General features: G+C 30.7%; 1 protein-coding gene and 1 long non-coding RNA gene across 2 annotated transcripts; one reads left to right on the top strand and one right to left on the bottom strand.

Annotated features, from left to right (window-relative positions):
* Positions 1–847: 847 nt before the first annotated feature.
* LOC115979581 lies at positions 848–2,966 on the top strand. The gene is made up of 3 exons (XR_004089102.1): positions 848–1,004; positions 2,268–2,345; positions 2,482–2,966. It is a non-coding gene; the product is annotated as an uncharacterized LOC115979581 (long non-coding RNA).
* A 4,254-nt stretch (positions 2,967–7,220) lies between these two features.
* On the bottom strand, positions 7,221–11,748 carry LOC115979521 (disease resistance protein RPP2B-like). Its single transcript, XM_031101577.1, has 3 exons — positions 11,009–11,748; positions 7,699–8,821; positions 7,221–7,527 (listed from the first exon to the last, which is right to left on the bottom strand). The coding sequence occupies exons 2-3, from the start codon at positions 8,662–8,664 to the stop codon at positions 7,261–7,263; spliced, it is 1,233 nt and encodes a 410-aa protein (XP_030957437.1). The 5' UTR covers positions 8,665–8,821; positions 11,009–11,748; the 3' UTR covers positions 7,221–7,260.
* Between the last annotated feature and the right edge of the window lie 9,174 nt (positions 11,749–20,922).

Genomic DNA, 20,922 nt, shown 5'->3' with positions numbered 1-20,922 from the left:
ACTCTTTAATTAATTATGGCCTAGCAACACATAATGAAGGCTGGCTCACAAGCCGGGCAGTCTTATGTGTCTAACACAGTTCCAAGTCGTACCCAAACTTCGGACCCATAATCCGGTATGCTTACCCATGCATGTAAGTGATTGGCCCAAAATGCTAAACCTAATCTAGGTGGCAACTCCATTTTTCTCCACCACAGTCCACTCGGCCAAACCCAAAAGAACATTCATATATCTGTATTCCCCCCCCCCCCCCAAAAAAATTCTATATGTATCTTTTTGTTCATTTTTATTTTTATTCTTTACGTTGTTTCATTTGTTTTTATTTTATATTTTATTAATTATTACTTATGTCTAAGTCAATATTGGAGGACTAAGATTCAAAAAAAAAGAAATATTGGAGGACTAAACAAACTAGCCTAACAACCGGTGTGCAATGAGGCCCGTGTTAGGAAATACTAGAGCTTAATTAGTCCAATATTAACAGATTCTGAAAAAAAAAAAAAGAATGAAATGATTTATTCAAATTTATATATATATATATATATATATATACTATTCTATATTTTGTATAGGATATATATTTTTTATAATAGAAGTGGAGAGAAAGTGGATTCTTACCATTAACGAGTGCTGACAAATAGGAAAAAGGACCCGCGTATACAAATTTAAGTTAAAAGATTCGCACGGTACACCGTTTCAGTATTCTAAAAAATTTAACTTTTACTTCTACGGCTTTCTCAAAAAAAAAAAAAAAAAAAACTTTTACTTCTACGGCGTTGAAAGCCTCTCACTATAAATATAAAAACCTTAAAGCCAAACGTTAGCATTTCATTCCACAAGTCTAAAAACAAAAGCATCCGCTATTTCCATTCGTTAAACACAAACGGCCAAAACAAAAACCCTTCCTTGAGACACAAGAGGATGATCGTTACATCGTTTGAAGATTCTTTTAATAACTGTTTGGAATAAGCCGATACAGAAGGAGAGAGGACGATAGAGAGACGGTAAGTCTGAATAACCATGAGAGACAGAAAGATAAATTTGAGGGGTGCCATACATTACTGCCTTTTACATTACAATATCAAAACCCAACAATTACAAATAAATTTGTCATGGCATTAGTCAACACTTAAAGATCTTAACAAACTTTCCCTTTGGCAATTCCATGTCAAAACACCCTAATTGAAGTACTAAAATGTAAGTTCAAAAACACGTACCAAAGTAATTTACACCTAGATTGGAGACCGATTTAACAGATTCAACAGATATACCTGTCTTTACTGAAAACCAAACAAACATGTCAAACGCATGGGATGCGGAGAACGTAATCAAACACATCAAACACATATCGATCAAGTGTTCATTAGATATAATCATTAAACCATAGACTCAACCGTACATCAACAACGATTTGATTGATTACAATGATTAATCAAACATGGAATTGACCATCTGAACATGTTAAAAATATAAGCTCAATAACAAATTAAAATTCACTACGTGTGTGTTTGCATGAAAATTATTCACGGTTTGCGTTTTTGGTTGGGTCCCACGGCATTGTTCACGATTCATCCAAAAACGCAACACACATAATTATACATTTCTAGGTCCCACGATACTATTTACACATTTAAAAATTATTTTGTTACAATGTTTTCAACAATAAGTTTTCAGTTTTCAGTAAATAAGCGGTATCCAAACAGACCCTACATATCCAATTTAGAAAACATGGTTATACAGACTCAATTAGAGTGAAACCAAACAACAATGCATAACAAAGATAAACCAAATAAGCTCAATGGGTTAAACAGAAAAATCAATGTTTAGAGATTACATTAATTTTCTTAATAGAAAAGAAATCTTTAACATAAAAACAATTAACAATATCTAATTTCTCCGCCTAAATATGTGCTTCCCCCACAGTGATATAGCAACAAAAAGCAAAACCAAATCTGCTCTTCCCCCACAGTGATATAGCAACAAAAACAAGCCCATAAGTTCTGTTTTTAATTTTAGAAAGTGGGGTTTTTTTTGGGAGAATCATTTGGGCATTATTTATGATTCAGGTATTTTGGTTTGATTGGTTATGATTTAGGTTTTTTGGTTAGGAATTTTTATTTATGTTTTTTTTTTTATTACAATTGGTATTTATTTCATTCTTCTTTCTATGTTTTTGTTTCTAATGTTCTTTTTGTTCGTTTTTGTCAAGTTATTTGAGTGCTTTTTATTAAAAAGTTAAAATTTAAATTTAATTTTTTCCCCTGTAGTTGCGATACATAGGCTACAGTTCACAGATCATAGTGATTGAGGCATTGCATTAGAACGAGTACCAAAAATTTTGAAAGGTAAGTTTTTACAAATGTTAACTTTTAAAAACCCACACCAGTTCAGTATGTAACCACTCTATCTGCCTTCTTATATACTGTTTCTTCTCTTCAATTTTTCCCTTTTTTGGTTATGCTCTTTTTCCTCTGCGGTAAGAAACCCAGTGACGCTTGAAAGAACAAGGGCCTGCCTTCACTAGCCTGCCACCACTGGTCAGCCAACGAAACCACTACCGGTAAAACTGATTTCTTTCTTTTTTCCCTTTCAGTTGTACTGCTTTGGATTTTATTTCTTAATCTTCTTCTCCTTTACTATTATAGAGTGAATTGGGGAATTGGACCTTTACTTAGCAGTAGTTGGATTTGAAATAAACTCATTCTATTTTGTAGAATAGATTAGGTGATTACGTTGGTTGTCATTACTCATTAGGATGTTATTATCTCATTAGCCAATTGTTTCGGCTATTTTAATTCTAATTAGTTTGCTATTTGAATTATTTTCAATTGGATGTAATCCATATCATGGCTGTATTTTATACGGAAAAGTGTAGAAATAAAGATCATTAGAAAAATTAAACCAACACTATCTCTTTTCTCTCATTAAGGAGATTAGACATCTCAAATTGACTAAAATCCTTTGTTCTTTTCAATTGCTAAGGAAATTTTGCATGCAGGTTACTCATATGCAGTCAACAGATAATTTTGATAGAGGAGGTACAGTACTTTGTCCTAATTTACTGTTGGTAAATGTATGATATAACACATAAAGTTGTTAATCTAAGCATTTTTTATATACTCTTTTTTTGTGTCTTCATCATCATTGTTGCTGATGATGCTTATTACAAAGCCAGTACCCATTTTCTTTCTGTTTTCATTGGTGGATAGGATTTTCTTTTTTGTGAATTTATGGTTTTCATTTGGTAAAAGTTTGGGTTTTAATTATTACCAAAATGAGAGGGTGAAAAACTATTCTCTTTCTTTGAATAGTGATCATCTCAATTTGCAAAAGAAACTCTAAATTCCACTATTGGCTACGACCTGCTAAATCTTCTAATTGTTGATGAATGCTACAAGGTCTCATGTTACTTCATTGGTAGATAAGATTTTATTTTTAGCGAATTTATGTATTTCATTTGGTATAAGTTTGGGCTTTAAGTTTTCCAAAAATGAGTGGATTTAAAACTGTTCTCTTTCTTTGAATTTATTTTCAATACCATCAGATTTTTTGGTAATTGTATTGTCAAAGCTATTCATATGTTTTTGTATTTTAATCTGCAATTACCAGTACTGTTTAGTGCCTATGATTATGTTTGATGATAAGTTAGAATTAAAGCTTTTAATTTTGAATGAAAAAGTCTAACTTTATATGGTTCTCAAAAAATATAATTGGGAAACTTTTTTACAACAATGGAGAGGGGAATTTGAACCGTGTTTATCCTATAAATTAAAGCAACTACCTTATGCAATAAACATATAAATATAATGCATTTTGGCTAAATTTTGATGCGTTTTGGGATGATACAATTATGTAATTTGATTTATGTTATCAAGATGTAATCTACAATTTTACATTGAAATTTTATTCATAATGTTCTACTCATACCAAAAGAATATGTTCTGCCGAGTGCAAAGGCAGATATTAATGTGGAGAAGGTTTTCTTTTCAAAAGCAAGGGATATTAAATGAAGGCTTGCTGATACTAATTCCAAGATTAAGGTATCAATATTGGATAGATTAAATCAATCATCATTGAGAGCAGATTGAATCAATATTAGATTTCTGATTCAATATTTTGGTTTCACTGTTTGTGTTTGGCTTTTGGTGGGCATCCGGATTGGCATATACATTGAACTTATATGTATGTCATTGAAATATCTGATTCAATATTTTGGTTTCTCTGTTTGTGTTTGGCTTTTGGTGGGCATTCGGATTGGCATATACATTGAATTTATATGTATGACATTGAAATTTTCATTGTAATGTGGCAACTGTGAAATGATAAGGGAATGGGCATTAGTTATGAATCTTATGGTCATTGGAAAAGACAATTGTGAAGAAGGCTTTAGCACTTTAGATTTTATCTATTAACATTCTCTAAATTTTTTTCTTCCCTACTCTTTTTCCATGCTTCATCCGTTTTTTTCCCTTCAATACATGATACTTCTTTTTCTCCCAATTTATCCATCATTGATTTTTCTGTGTATAGAGCAGAAAGTTGGTAGGCAATCTGTCACTAACACAGGTTTTATTACTTTTTTAGGACTTCACCTTTCTTATATGAGACACTGTACTTTTTTGTATTTGTGTTTAGGACTTACTATTACTTCTGTTAAATACCTTTTCGCACTGATCTTATTTTAATATATTTTTTTATGCCATTTTTTAGTGTATACTGCCATGCACATGATCATGAAGATTAGTTTTCTGGTGGTTATTAATTTATGTTATTGAATCACACTTAATACAGAATACCTTTTTGGCCTTTGTCGGGGACGTTTTGCGACAAGGGCCGAAAATGGGAAAACGGCCCAAATCTCCCCTTGGGCTCTTTAGAAGTGTTTATTGGTGGAGAATCAAGCCCAAAATTCTAAATGTATAATTAACAAAAGGCTAATGGTGCTTTGACAAGAGAGAAACAAAATGCTTATAAAAAAAGTGCAGAAAACCATAAAAACATAATAGATCTGAAACTTTGACTCACAGTCACTCAGAAGAGAAAATTGAGAAAGGTTGTGAGGAAGAGAGGGAAGGTTCCCTTGTACCCATATTTCCACCCCCAAGCTTCGGAATTGTGAGGTTATTGACTGGCTAAATGGGTTTTGCTCTAAAGTTTCAGGTCTGTGAGTAGAACGTGGCTGGTCCATTTATGAGCTGAAGAGAGAGTTTTATATAGAATTTGGGGTGTTGCTTTTGACTGGTTTTTGAGTAGTGGAAGAGGCTTTTATCCCCTATGATACTATTTTGGTGTTTTGGCTTGGGTTGCTTTTGTTTAGTGAAGAGTTTGGTATGCTTTTGGCATGATTTTGGAAATAAAGTGGGTTTTCTTTAATTGGTTGCCTTTAGTCAGAAATTTCAGACCATTGGGAGGCTCACCTAAGTGAGGCCTAGCAGATGGAGTTGGCCAATGGGAGCCAACTATGTTTAAAGGAAAAAAAAAAGGGTTTGGGTAGAAACTTTGGGCCACAGTCACCCAGAGCATAAAAGCTGTTTTGGGATGGAAATTTTGGATACAAGACCTCCATGAGCCTGAGGTGCTAACAGTGTCCCTTGCCCACTTGGTAGCACGCATGGGCTGAGCTCATGCAAAAGGTCCGAAAGGAACCGACCCATACCCTCCAAACCACACTTCCTCAATTGCCCCAATAAGTCGCATGGGCTTGGGCCATGCTTAAAAGAATAAAATATAATATAATACATGAATTGAGCCCACAAGGAAGTCAGGCTTGGTTGAATCGGGCTTGTAGAAAATGTGTCGTGAAAATGGGTATCAACAGCCTTCAAATAGTGACATGCATTGATCTCTCAAACGATATGGTTTATGTGTACTGTTTATCTTTCTTTTTTTTCTTTTTTCTTTTTTTTGAGAAAGATTGTTTATCTTAATTGATTGTTAGATTACCAAAATCTTTAATTTTTTATTTATTTATTTATTTATTTCTCCTCTAATTTTTAATTCAGTTACTGCTTCATTCTGCAGCCTTTGAAATGATTTGGTTTTGCTTGGAATATTTGGATTCGTTTTTTAGGGTACTCCAGACTTATAATTCAAAGGCTAGGATATTTAGATTGTTTTAATAGTTGGGCTTCTAATTAATATACAATAGATTTATCTTAAGTGTGTTAACAGTGTTTGCATGACCGTTGACTGAGTTTTTTAGCATGATACGTGTTTGAAAACATGTCTTATAGACCTGCATTTTATTGCCTTAGTATTATATTGTTTAGAAAATATAATACCATTAAGATGATTGCACTATTGACTCATAAAATAGATGCCCGCAAAAGAGAAAGCAAAGGGTAGACCATAGCTGTATGATGCCAGTTACTATATCTTCGATCCATTTCTTTCCCCGGTAATATGTTTGAAATATGCCTAAAGGAATACCTCCAGACCACAGCCACCCCCTTATACTTTTAAGGGCTAGAATATAAATGAAAACAACATGGAAAGTGTACCAATAGTAGTTTTACATAAATATCTTTTTAGAGTAAACTTACTAGAATTAAGATACTTACTTCAATGCTTTTGACTGGCTTAGTATAGGGTGATTTCTTAGGTTTTGTATGTCTAAATATTGTAGTGCTCTTTACGCTTAAACTCACATGACTCAATTAAAATATATAAATATAGGATCCTATTGTGCATCTTTGATTCTTAAAGGGAATTTTCACGTCGATGATCATGATCATCTCTTTAGAAGTATTTGTATTCAATTAGTTTTTGTTTTGGACTGGACTGAACTGAACTATAAAACCATATTATGATTCAGTTAGGTTTTTCCCATCAATTTTTAGTAGCAAAATATATTGTTAGGATTATCTTTTCTTTTGTTTTTCTGTTTTGGCTATGTTTTCTAACCAGTTTGCCTAATTTGTATTTCTAAGGTTTTTAATTCAGTCTACCTCAAAGATTACATTGTTGTGGGATGCCTAGGTTGCAAAGCATGCCAAGGTCGGCCAAGGACGTTGTTAAGCATGCCGAGGACGTTGCAAAGCATGCCGAGGACGGCCGAGGACGTTGCAAGCATGCCGAGGACGTTGCCAAGCATGCCTTGGGTACCCACAAAATTTATAGAAATTTTATTCTATATAGTAATAAATGCATGGTTTGGTTTTAGCAACCAAAAAAAAAAAAAAAAAAGGCTCCTTAACATATTCTCTAAAAGTACTCGTTAAAAAAAAAAAAAAATCTAATAAGAATTTATAAATGCTATGATTATACCTCGAAATGCTCGTCCAATTTAATGTGGCTCCATCGCATGTTAAGTACAACGAGTTTTGTAGGTTCAAAGGTGGATGGCAAGGATGATAAAGGAAATTCATTCCAATCAAGTAACCTTAACCCATTGGGAAAAGATTTAAGGTCTTCATAAATTACATTACGAATAATCAAATATTTGAGACCTCTCATCTTTTCAAGATTCAATTGCATCTTTCTTGGTTGTGGCAAGGACAATGTTATGCCTCGAATTTCATCTAATCCCTAATTAGACAAAGAATCACATGAATCACGTTATACGACAGAATATATGATTATTAAATTTAAAACAAAGTCATGTTCAACATTAAAATGATAAATCAAACATAATGGGAAAAAATTAATTACATTTTGCATTGTGAGAAAAGGGAAAATGTAAATCAAAAGGACTTATACCGTATCTCCATTTAGTGCTTCGAGAGCATCCTCATAAGTATAACACGATAGCCTTCTATGTTTTTTTGACACTTCTACTTCTTGTCGATCAATTTCAAAACCCATTTGTTGTATCAAACCATGCATCACTAATTTGCCATTATCAACAATTATGAGGCCTTTGTCGATAAGTTTTTCAATATCACAGAATGGGTCATATGAATAGCTAATTTGAAGTATATGTACAACAACTTCCTTGTAGAATCCTTTGAAAAGACATGCAATATCAAGGAAAATATCTCGTTGAGTTTGGTCCAATCCATCATAGCTTATTTTGAGTACTTGTTGAATGTCTGGATTGAGAAATTTTTTATACTTTTCTAATATACTATTCCAATATTGTATATCTCTCTTGTACAAATCAGCACCTATTATTTCTAGAGCTGATGGAAGGCCTTTGGCATAATGTATAAAGTGGTCTACGAGCTCCAAATAATCTTTCGTAGGCTTGTTTCTTTTGAATGCATGTTGACAAAAGAGTTCATGAGATTCAAGTTGATTTAATTCCTTAACCCTATAGTTATAGTAGGTTAGATGACAATCTTCTTGAAGAGTAGATAGCACCTTTTCCTCTCTTGTTGTGATAATGATTCTACTTCCAAAAGCAAACCAATCACATTTTCCAAGCAAATTTTCTACTTGGACTAATTTGTCCACATCATCAAGAATTAAAAGAATTCTTTTGTGACGAAGTATTTCCATTATCACATTGATTCTTTTAGATACACCATGCGCCTTCAAATTTCCGCCACCTAAGATCTCAGAATAAATTGCCTCTTGTAGTTGGAGTATGCCCTCATTTGTTCTTGATGTTTCTCTAACTTTCTCTAGAAAGATGCTTCCTTCAAAACGATATGCAATTAAGTTAAAAATAGCTTTTGCAATTGTTGTCTTACCTATCCCTGGAAGACCTTGGATCACTAACATGCGAACATCGTTTGACTTAATATCTAAATGCCAACTTATTTCCTCTACACGAGAGTCTACTCCAACGGGATATTTTACAACAAATACTTGTGTATGATTTAATTTAGCACTTGATATTTCTTCAAAAACTTCTTGGATAAACCCAAATTGAGGGTGGCTGCCAATTAAAAAGCATTAGAAACATGTTAGACAATAGAAATATGATTTGGATTGAATTCAAAATGTTTAGCTTGTGAACTAGAATTAATATTTTGATAATTAAATTAAATGGCACGTAATTAAAAGATTTGAGAACTGTTAGTACAAACATTTTTTTTTGTTTTTTTTGTTAAGCTAGGAAATCAATCTTAGGCTTTTAGCACAAAGATGCATAGAAAATCTGCTTTGGAAAGGAGAAAAACTTATTGAATATCCACTTCTAACACTTGAATGAATTTATTAGAAAATTTTGGGAAAATTTTCTAAGAGTAATGCTGTGACCATAACTAAAACCAAAACATTGCCACAATTTGTTCGTGTGGCAAATTGTGAGTAGTGGAGTTGTGGATTCGCATGAACCCACCACTTTTACTCCACCACTCGCAACTTGCCAAGTGGACAAATTGTTAGTGGTAGAGTTGTAGACCCACATGGACCCACCAATTATACTCCACTTACAACTTGCCATGTGAACAAGTTATAATTTTTGTTGTGGTATTAACATTTTTTATTTTCTAAACATCACTTGATAGAAGCTACAAATTAATTGATCTGATTATTAATCATATATTCTTTGATTTCTATCATTGAACCTTGTTTCCTAGCTAGCTCACTAATAAAAGATATGATCAAAATATAAATTTTTTATAATTTTCATTTTCTTAAAAAGCAAATAATAAAGCTTTGCATGGGAATTTTTGTTTAGCAAATATTTACTAGCTTGTAATCCCATGCATATGCATAAGTACATTTTAAAATATGCAATTAGATACATTTTATAATTCCTACATAAGCTAAATATGGTCATTATTTTTTTTTAGAACATTATTATATTTTGTTAATTCTTAAAAAATCCATGTAAGAATATTCCTTAGTGGAAAATGCAAAGTGTTTATGCTTGTGTATTTTATTTTAAAATTTTTATATATTATTTTACTTCTTAACTTAATTCTTTTTATTGTGATGCAACAAGTTTATTTCATGTATGCATTTTTCAAAATAAGATATAGATATGAACAATTAAATTTTAGAAAATAAGATAATTTTTCATTGAAATTTATATTTGAATTAATAATAAGTTTTTGTAAGCAAATCTAGATTTTAAATATTGGGAGTAATTTCAAATGAGACCTAAATAGAATGAGCTAGAAGTAGTTTTAGATTAATTAATTTCGTAATTGATTTAAAATAGTTTTAAATAGATTGGAACTTGGAAGTATTATGCATTCAAAATTTTACAAATGAGATGTAATGACACTTAGCACAAATTGAAGCCTATTTAAAATATAGGGACAATTGGCAACAAATTACTCATCTACTATACCGTCAACATCTCAAATTTGATATTACATAGCTCTCTACCTCTAGCTATATGGTAGTAATTTATTAGTACAATTATTTCGTTTTATTTCATTTTAAATTCACATTTTATTTTGTTTGTTGGTTTTATTTTCTTGGTTTTAGGACTACCATAGTTTGGCCTTTGTTGTAGTAATATTTAATTTTCTTTTATTATGTACCATTTACGACTTTGGTCTTCATGTTATATTTCAAAGTTAGTTTTATAGACTATGGTTTTGATTATTATATTTTTATTCTTGGTGAGGGGCATTAAAAAAAAATAGTTCAATTTTCAGAGATTAAGAATTTTTCCTTTCAAATTACATTCTTACAGTTTAATTTTTTTCCGTACATTATCAATTATGTTAATTATAATTATGATTTAAGTTTTTTAATTATAGTTTTAGAAAGATTTTATTCTTGAATTATCCTACTCAATTTGAATTCTAAATAATACTCCCTCTTTCAAATTTAAGGTTCTTTTTTTTTTAAATAAAATAGAATTAGTTGTCTAATTGTCTTAAAATAAATAAAAATTTTAAAAATAAAAGTTCAATTCTTCAATATGCTATAAAATTCTTATATTTAAAGAAAAAAATAAATAATTCTTATTGAAATTTTTATCTCCTTTAATATAAAACTAACAAAATTCTCGATTATTGCAATAAGTAGTAAATACTTGCACCAAAATTAAGAAATTAATTTTTTTTAGAAAAAATTAATTTGACGGCACAAAATTAGACTTCAATATATATATATATATATATATTGGTGATAACAAAGTAAGGATATATTAAACACATACTCATTTTTGTAATGCCATCCAGATATATTGCTAGTTTCTTTTAAGGCTGCCCTCCATCTGTGCACCTTCTTTTTATTATTCTTGAATTTTTCTTCATGCTTTGTGAATGCTTCTCCAAACTTTCCATTTTGATTACGTACATCTGATGGATCCACCTTATAAAAAACGGATAACACCACTTGACCATTATTCTTACACTCAAGAATCTTGACAAGTTCATCTAAACACCAAGTAGAAGATGCATAGTTTTTAGAGAATACAATTATCGAAATTCTTGAACTTTCAATAGTTTCAAGAAGTTCAGTGAAAATATTTTCTCCTCTTCAGAGTTTATCATCCATAAAAGTGTTAATACCATTATGACACAAAATACCATTTAAATTGCTAGTAAAACCATTGCGAGTATCTTCTCCTCTGAAACTCAAAAACACATTATATATGTATCGTTTGGTGAGAGAGGAAGATAAGACTTGTTTGTTGGTTGAAAGAGCCATTGTGATTTGGATATATAGACTGCTGAGAAGATCTAAAGGAAAGAGGAGAAAGAGAGAGGTGACGAAATTGGAAATGTCTTAAGAGATTAAGAAAGCAAAGAGAATGAAAATTATGAAGAAAAGATATTTCTCAAATGAGTTTGAGAGAGAATGGGAATGGCAGAGCAAAGGAAATGAATGTTAGATTTAGATAATTGTTGTGAGGCGAAGAAGACTGAGAGAGTCAAATGTGAAATTACAGTAGTAGCGTACTACTACTTTCGTAGTCGGTGGCCCAAACGCGTAATGTAATATAAAATTAGAAAATTGGCAGTCAAATGTTAAAAATACTTTTTGGAGTGTCGTTTTGCTTACCATTCTGATCCACTTTCAAACTTTCACACCACCACCACCACGAGGAAAAGACGAAGAAACTTATTGGGTACGGGTTTTTCGCTTTACTTTTGGAGTGTAGCGAGGCATTCTGATTCCTTTTCAAACTTTAAAGAAAGAAAGGATTAAAAAAGTTAGCTGTATTGCCTCTCGCAAAACATAAACACAAAGACAAATCCTCCACAATGCAAAAACAATAACAAGTGTAGTAGTGGTGGGTACCCACCTCACCTTCTTGGCTCTCTTACCCTCACTCACACGCACACCTTTTCGAGTCTCAACGAACAACCCTCCAGGCTCCAGCCCACGTCTACACCTACTTTTCTTTTCACCAGCAACAAACCTTCTCAGCCTGCCTCTGCCTGACTGCCAGCCCACAAACACCAGCAATTTTTTTTTTTTTTTTTTTTAAGTCTTCCGTTTGTATTTTTTTTCCTTATATATATATATATATATATTGTAATACTGACACAACAAATTTCACAATATTTTCATAATTATTGAATTGTCAATTTTTTATAAGTCAAAATAAAATAATAAAATATGAAACTGTAATCAACCACAACTAAAAATAAATATTTTGTGAAAATGTTGTGACACTTGTTAGGTGAATGTGTAAAAATTATAGTACTTTTGGTTTGTTCAATATATACTTTTTTTTTTTTTTTTTTTTTTTTTCAGTTATCAATTTGTACTCCTTTTTCTACTAACTATATAAAAAGAGGCAAAGCCTTTACAATGTCCCTTTTGGTGTAATGAGCCTTTTTTTTTTCCCCCAAGTTTTGAACTACAGCGTTTTTGTTTTTGTGTTTTTCTTTTCTTTCTTTTTTTCTTTTTTTTTTCTCTTTTAAATGTTTATAAGAACTCGCATATATATTGTTATACTGACACAACAAATTTCACAATATTTTCATAATTATTGATATGTCAATTTCTTATAAGTCAAAATAAAATAATAAAATATAAAACTATGGCCAACCACAACTAAAAATAAATGTTTTGTGAAAATTTTATGACACTTGTTGGGTGAATATATAAAAGCTATAGTACTTTTGGTTTTTTCAATATGTACTATTCATCGCTTTTTTTTTTTTTTTCAGTCATCGATTTGTGCTCTTTTTTCCTATATATAAAAAGAGAGAATAGGCTCATAAATAGTATTATGAATAGTATTTTTGGTTTAGTGACTTGCCTTTTTTCCCCTTTTTTTTTCCTTCAAGTTCACCAACTTGGTTTGAGCTTGTTTTTTTCTTTTAAAGGATTTTTATATGTTTACTTTCTACTTGTAATGTAAGCTTACATTGTATACACACAAAAAGTAGCAAATATTATATACATTTGCAAAAAAAACTTGTACAAATTTTGCAAATGTATACAACATTTACCAATTTTTATGTGTTTACAATATAAATTTACATTGTAAGTGCAATGTATATTTCTATATATATATATAAAGAGTGAATGGGAAAAGTTACAGTAATTTCGCTACAGTAGTTTAGGTTTGTTTAACTTTCACTGTTTTGTTGGCCCTTTTTTTTTTTTTTTTTTGTGAATGCATAAAGTTATAGTATATTTGCTATATTATTTTTGGTTTGTCCACAATAATTTTCACAGCACTTTCATAACAAATCAAATATGGTAAATTGTTATTAGTTCTAATTTAAACTTACCAATGAAACTACTTTTTTGCTCACTAATAACAACTTGTAGTAACCTACTACTTATGATTTGTTGTGAAAAGTCATGGACATAACATTTTTTTGTGTGAAAAATGTTAAGACATCTTGATGTTGTCACAATATTTTCAAAACTACTGAACTGTCAATTTTTTACAAGTTAAAATAAAATATAACAAAATTATAAAGGTATTATGAAAATGTTGCGTTATTTTGTTATATTTTTAGAAATTTTTTGTTGGTTTAATCAACTTTGTTGAGCCAAAATTCACTATTCCACATACAATTTTCTTGGGTTGATTTTTTGTATTTTTTTTTTCTTTACGCACTATTTTAAGTAAAAACACATAGTTTTGCACACAAAACCAAAAACAAAAACTTAGGAAAAAACATTTTTCATCCTTTATGTTTGGGGTAGTTTACAATTCTTCCTTAAACTTTAAAATCAAGCAATTTTTTCCTCAAAATTTTGGAAAAGAGCAAATATGTCATATTGTTATTCTCTCAGTTAAACCCTAATGAAAACTTATAATTCTTAAAATATTTTATTATATAATGTCTAAATTACTCCTGCTAAATTTTAACGTCCTAAAAATTTTCTTTATGTATTTTTGTGTTTTAAATGATAAAAATTTCTAGAAAGTTAGAATGATAATATTCGATAACACAAGCCTTTTGTTATTTTTATTTCATTTTTTATTTTAAATTTCTTAGCAAAACTCAGTTGTTTATTGTTGGAAGATGATGATATTCGTTATCATTCTTAGAAGTTTTTAGAGAATAGATATATTATCTTTAGCAAGTAGGTACTAAAAACTATTATAGTTAAATAAATATTTATATGTTAAATAACTACCCTAACTTTGTGGTTGATCAAAATTCTTAAACGAATGAGATTAACTTTTTACGACATAATTATCAAAATTCTTAAAATTAATGTCTCTTTTGATTAATGTAAATCTCTATATACTTTAAAAATCAAATGATTCATATCTTCATTTTGTAATACAAATAAAATCTAGAATTGACCTTAATTACTACAATACTTTTTTTCCACGGTAAGCACATGCCTTGCACGTGTTGCGCTAACTAGTTGTGTTTAAAATTATTTATTTATCTATTCATTAATCACATTTGGATTAGACTATGTCACTATTTAAACAATACTTCTTCTTTTTTCAAAAAAAAAAAAAAAAAAAACTGTACTTTTTTGCCCTTTGGAATTGTACTCTTGTGATTTTTTTTTTTTAAGGCGTAAATGCACTTTTGGTCCCTACATTTTGGGCATATTCTCGATTTAGTCCCTAAATTGATTTCACTCCTAGGTTAGTCCCTGATTTCAAAAAATCGTTTTTATTTTAGTCATTGCCATTAACCCAGTAACAGAAAAAATCTGAGGTAGCAAATGTAGTGTATAGGTGGCATGTTAGATGTTAACGTGGCTAATAAAATAACAATAATAAATACCATGTCAGTATCCATGTCAGCATTTTAATAAATAAAAAAGCCATCTCAAAAAATTAAAAAACAAAAAATGAAATAAATTTTTTATAAACATCTTAATTTTTTTTTTTTCCTTTTCATTATTTTTCGGAAGAACATTGTTCTTCTTCTTCCCCAGGACATGAACTTCATGCTTCATGTTCTTCCCCAAATCAAACCCAATAAATCCAAGAAATCAAACTCATAAACCACCTAATAAATCCAAGAAATCAAACCCATAAACATCCAGTAAATCGAACCCAATAAATCTAAGAAATCAAACCCATAAACATCCAGTAAATCAAACCCAATAAATCCAAGAAATCAAACCCATAAACCTCTAGTAAATCAAACCCGATAAATCCAAAAATAAACATACAAATCCACATCCAAAAAAAAAAAACCACAAACACGAAACCAAACTCACCGAGACATCTCCATCTCTGAAACACAAACACAACCACACCAATCTCCACCTCCACTACCGACCACCTACCCCTACAGAAACCCAGAAAAACCCCACCTACAACCAAACCTATAAACACAAATCCAAGACCCATACTAATCTCCACAGCCACATCGATCTCCACGGCCACAACCCACCCCCAGAAAAACCCAGAAAAACCCAGCCATCTCCAGCCAAACCCAACCATCTCCAACCAAACCCATAATGCAAGACCCATGGCCACACCGATCTCCACCCCGACCACTAATCGACCTCCATTACTGACCACCCAACGGAAAACTAGAAAAACATAGAGATTAGAGAGTTGGGTTTAAAGAGAGAGAGAGGGATTGAAAGCTTGAACAAAGAAAGAAGAAAAAGAAAGATACAAACACAAATACGCACCAAGCTTGAAATAGTTGCTACAAATTGTTTTCTCAATATTTAAAATTGGAAAAAAAAAATTTTGAATTGTAGGGACTCGATTCGTGACGACCCCAAGATGACATTGGGCTCGTACGTAAAGAGGGCCCAAATGATATCATTTGTAGAGCGTAGATTTGAAAGGCTAGGCCTTGGTCACCGGACGGTGGTTTGGGTTGGCTTCGATCAATGAATCTCATCCAAGGAGTCTGGGGAGCTTTGTGCTCTTGTTATTCTCCTTATTTCTAAGACACCATGGTTGGGAGGACTGGTTGTCCCCACCCCCCCCCCCCCGGCCTCTCACACTGCCTCTCTTAACTTTTTATACGGGCATTTACCCTCTCACCAGCGTCCACGTGTAAGCTCAATTTCCTAGGATTTACGACTTGTCCTGTTAGCCCATACCTAGAGTGGTTGGGGGGTGGTTGCAAAAGCTGAAAAGTATGGTCCCGTCAGGTGCAGAATGCTTTATTGCAGTACTGGCAGCCTTTTACTTGGGCTATTTCTCACTGTGCTCACTCTTCCTTTTAGGGGCATTATGGGATGCCGAGCACAAGTTCGTTCTCGGCCATTTCCTTAGGCCGTCCTGGACTCCCATGGTGCGTCCTCGGCCTTATCTCTCCTCGGCACAAGCCTTGGGCCTTAACATGAAAGGGGCCGGGGTCATAAATTCTCTAACCCCACATGAATATTTTCAGTTCAATTTTTTTTTATTAATTAAAATGCTGACTTGTCATTTTTAAAAGCAAAATAATTTTTTTATATTATTTTATTTGCCACATCAGCATCTAACATGCTACCTATGCACTCCAATTGTCATCTCAAATTTTTCTATTACTGGGTTGGCGGCAAGGACAAAAATAAAAACGATTTTTTGAAATTAAGAATTGACGTAGGAGCAAAATCAATCTAGGGACCAAATCGAGAATCGGCCAAAAATATAGGGACCAAAGTGCATTTATGCATTTTTTTAATTATTAAGGAAAAATAGTTACAATAATGTATAAATCTATAATCAGTACTTTTGCTAAAACCAGCCACCTATTTCTATTCATGATGTCCAAGCGTTATTAAAAAATTTAAATTTGATTATGCATTGGATAGTTAGTCTTATCACATCACATTTGATATGTTTTACATATTCGGAAGAATGGGTTTGACTTTAATGTGAGTTCTATTTTTCTTTTCTTTTTTATTTTGAATTGTAGTTTTGTTGAGTTTTATTAATTTTTGAGATAAGTTTTCTAGTGTTTTGGATTGTAGGGTAGAAAAAACAGAATTTGGGAATGTTTGTTTAAAATTAAAAGAACTTTTTAATGATATAAAAAATGTTATAAATAAATTTTATTAAAAAATGAAAATCTTCGCTAACTTAGTTTTTGAATTCCTAAAAAAAATAGTTCTGTTTTCATTTTGATTTGACAAAAATGATACAAATTACATTTGTAATTGTTTCTATAATAAATGAAAATATGATTATGAAATACATTATCTTTATTTACCAAAAAAATACATTATTTTTTATTAAATTACAACTAGTCTATATCATATACTATATAATAAAAGTTGGGCTTAGAAGCCTTGGTTGCGCCAAGTGACTTTATCAAATTGCAAAAAAAATTTTAGATTTTTTTTTTTTTATAAAAAAATAGATATAATTTTTTTGGTCTTATCTTCTTCTCCTATAATTTCCAAGTTGATAAACTAAATTTGATACAATCCAAATTCTTCATCTAATTTTTTTTTTACATAAATTATATTAATACACGTCCAAAAACAGCAACATTATTAGTACTTTTTAGATTTTTCAAAAAAAAAAAAACATAAATTATATCGTATATATACGTTACAATCAACTTAAAATTTTAGCATTATTAGTTCATGTTTTTTAGATTTTCAAAAAATATATATACTTATATAGATATAATATTTTGTTCTTATTTTCTTTTCCTATAATTCATACTTCCACAAATTAGACTGACATTAGACTTTTTGTTCATATCAACTTCTTTAATGTAGAGTGTATATATATCAAATAATTCATAATAAATACCCACTTTATGATTTTTTTTCTTCTTCTCTTCTTCTACCTATAACCTTACAGGCATGTATTTGTTTACACTAATTTTTTATATATTTGTTTACTCTAATTTCTTTCATCAAATTGAATAGATTTTTTGTCTTTTGTTTAACCTAAATTTATTAAGTTTTATCTAATTCATAGGGTTAGGGTTTGAGAATCAATTATTAATAAATTTGATGATAAATTGTTACATCTATTTTATTATTTAATTTTACTTAAATTCGAAAATGTTTTCCTATTTTGTTTAGTTTATACATGATTCTTGATTAAGCCGTGCATCACACAGGCATAATACCAATGTACTATAAAACCAAAGCCTTTGACTTTTCGTTGATCTCATGAGAGTCTGCCACATATATAAGCTTTGAAACTCTCACAATTTTCCACATTATTATTATTATTATTATTTTTGATAAGTATTATTATTAATTTAGTTTTGGTTTAATAAAGCTCCAATCCCTCGATTTATATGATCCCTCCACAAACCCCTGAGTTGCCATAGCTAACTGAAGGTCGGCGTATGTTGTCATCATAATCGACTCTCCCCATTCAGGTTAGGATTTTTCGGTCAAATTTTTTTTATAAATTTTTTTAACTGTATATTTGTTAATGGCTTTGTGTATTTGTCTTTGTTAATTTTTTACTGTGAGGGAAATAATGTTATTATAGCGGATCATTAATTTATTTTTAAATAGCAAAGTCCCATTTGGAGTTTTTTTAAAGATAGATCAAGAGTGTTGCATATTGAACATATTCAATTCCATGCGCATTAACTATTGCTGTTATTTTATAATAATGACGTTTTCTTATGATCTATAAGTTTTTTTACGCAATGTAAATAGTTGAATATGTCATCATTTTTTAATGAATGTTTTATGCTTTATTATTTATATTAGTTTGAAATATTATCTTTTGACCATTGTACATATATACACTTAACTAACAAAGTTTCTGTGTAAAGTCACTAATTTGTTATCATATTTTAAATGAAATTTGTAAATATATATTGTTTTGTGCTATAAGGTATATCTACATGTTCACTAAATTGAATTTAGTTAATGAATTGTTTTAGGTCGCCATGCTTGCCGTTTGGACAGATAGATAAATGGTTTAGAGACACCTATACCAAAAGCTTGGTAGAAAATATGCATATCTAGATGTGATTCCATCTAAAATTTGATGTCTAGTAGGCTTAAGTCTGTTTGTCAGGTCGTCTCCCATGTTGTGAAAGTCTATCAATTGTTTTTGTGGAATGAATAGCATGGTAAAAGCATAACTAGTGTGCCTTCTTCATTATAAAAAAAGACACAATTTGGTTCTTTCTCAAAATATATTTATTTTTGTTTTGTCTTATAAATAAGTTTATTCACAAATTATATTTGAGATGAAAGTTTTATATATGATCAATCTTTTTATATATTTTTTCAACCTTTATTTTGAAGTAGAATTATTGACTTTCATTCATTTTTAACTAATTGTAGTATTGAACAAAGTGAAGTTTTTTTTTTTTTTAATGTGAAGATATTTAACATTTGCTAACTATTCAATGCATTACACGGGTTAGCAACTAGTTATTACTTATTTTTAAGTAAATATTAGAGAACTAAACAATCCAGCCTAACAATAGGCATGCAACGAGGGCTGTGCTAGGATATACTGGACTTGATTGGTCCAATATTGTTTTGCCATGTGGGCCTTATAAACCTGGAGACAATACCGTGGTTGTGTTCATAGCTAGATCCAAAGTCCAACCAAAAGGATCCAATGAATGTAGATTTCAAAACTGGATACCCAACAAAACTGATGTGAAATTGCTCTAAGACCAATGGGCCATGGACTCCCATAAATTTTTGAAAACATTTTGAGCCCATTTGAAAATGTGTATTATATATATAATTTGAAATTTTGGATCCTATAATTTACACATAATCCTCCTCAGTTTGAAAACTATACCCCAATTTGAAAGTTGACCCAAAGAACCAAATAAATAAATAAATAAAATCATTAGTTAGCCATCTAACCATAATTGTGTTGGAATAACGCTTTGATTGTTTGTTGTTTGTGACAAAGTTAAAAGTTCTAGATTTAGGAGCTATAGTGATGTTTGACTTCACCCCAAAGATTGCTTAGGGTGTGTTTGGATAGAACTTATTTTGCTGAAACTGAAAACTGAAAACTAAAAACACTGTAGCAAAATAATTTTTAAATGTGTGAATAGTGCTGTGGGACCCATTTTTAATGAAAAAATTGATAAAAAATGAAATTTGTGGGTTCTTAAACAGTGCACATGTGCACTGTTCACTGCAGAAAGTCAACATTTGCGGTTACTGTTCAATGAACAGTAACCGCAATACTCCAAAAACGCGTGAAAACCAAAAAAAAAAAAAAAAAAAAGAACAAAAATGCAAAGTAGAAAACGTGGACGTGAATAAATTGAATACAAACACACACTTAGTTGCATTTTCTTCTTCCTTCTTTTCTGTTTTATTGTTTGTGTAATTTTTTTTTTAGTTAAAAGAATATTTAAAATGCAATAAGATAATAAATATGAATTTTTCAACCTTCATAATTCACAATATTTCCTTTCTTAGTTGAATATTTGCCCGACAAAAATACAATTTTTTACCTAGCATGCTTTTTCTTTAGTAAGCCATATGGAATTTGTACGTAGGCATAATAATTCATTCAAAGTTAATGCATTTAAGAATCGAAACGAAGTCATGGATGAAAATTAAAGAAGAAAGATTTTTTTTTTTTTCTTATTTATAGAGAGAATTATTTCAACTCTCTTTGTAAGGTTACTATGAGATCATGCGAGGACTTGATGACATACAACTTGTCTCATCCACCCACCAAAGAGCTTATAAAAAATTTATAAATGATTGAAAGTGGTACCATAGTCACTATAGTAACACCATTTTGTAAGGCACACAACATAG

This window comes from Quercus lobata, chromosome 3, assembly GCF_001633185.2.
Source record: "Quercus lobata isolate SW786 chromosome 3, ValleyOak3.0 Primary Assembly, whole genome shotgun sequence".
Taxonomy (NCBI): Eukaryota; Viridiplantae; Streptophyta; class Magnoliopsida; order Fagales; family Fagaceae; genus Quercus; species Quercus lobata.
The sequence above is the reverse complement of the archived record's forward strand: the minus strand, read 5'-3'. Positions and strand labels throughout refer to the sequence as shown.

What these genes read in the sequence shown, in the direction of transcription:
- LOC115979521 (XM_031101577.1), bottom strand. Translation starts at nt 8,664, where the DNA reads ATGTTAGTGATCCAAGGTCTTCCAGGGATAGGTAAGACAACAATTGCA. An exon ending in AAGCACTAAATGGAGATACG is followed by an intron (nt 7,528 to 7,698) that starts GTATAAGTCCTT and finishes TTGTCTAATTAG; the next exon opens with GGATTAGATGAAATTCGAGG.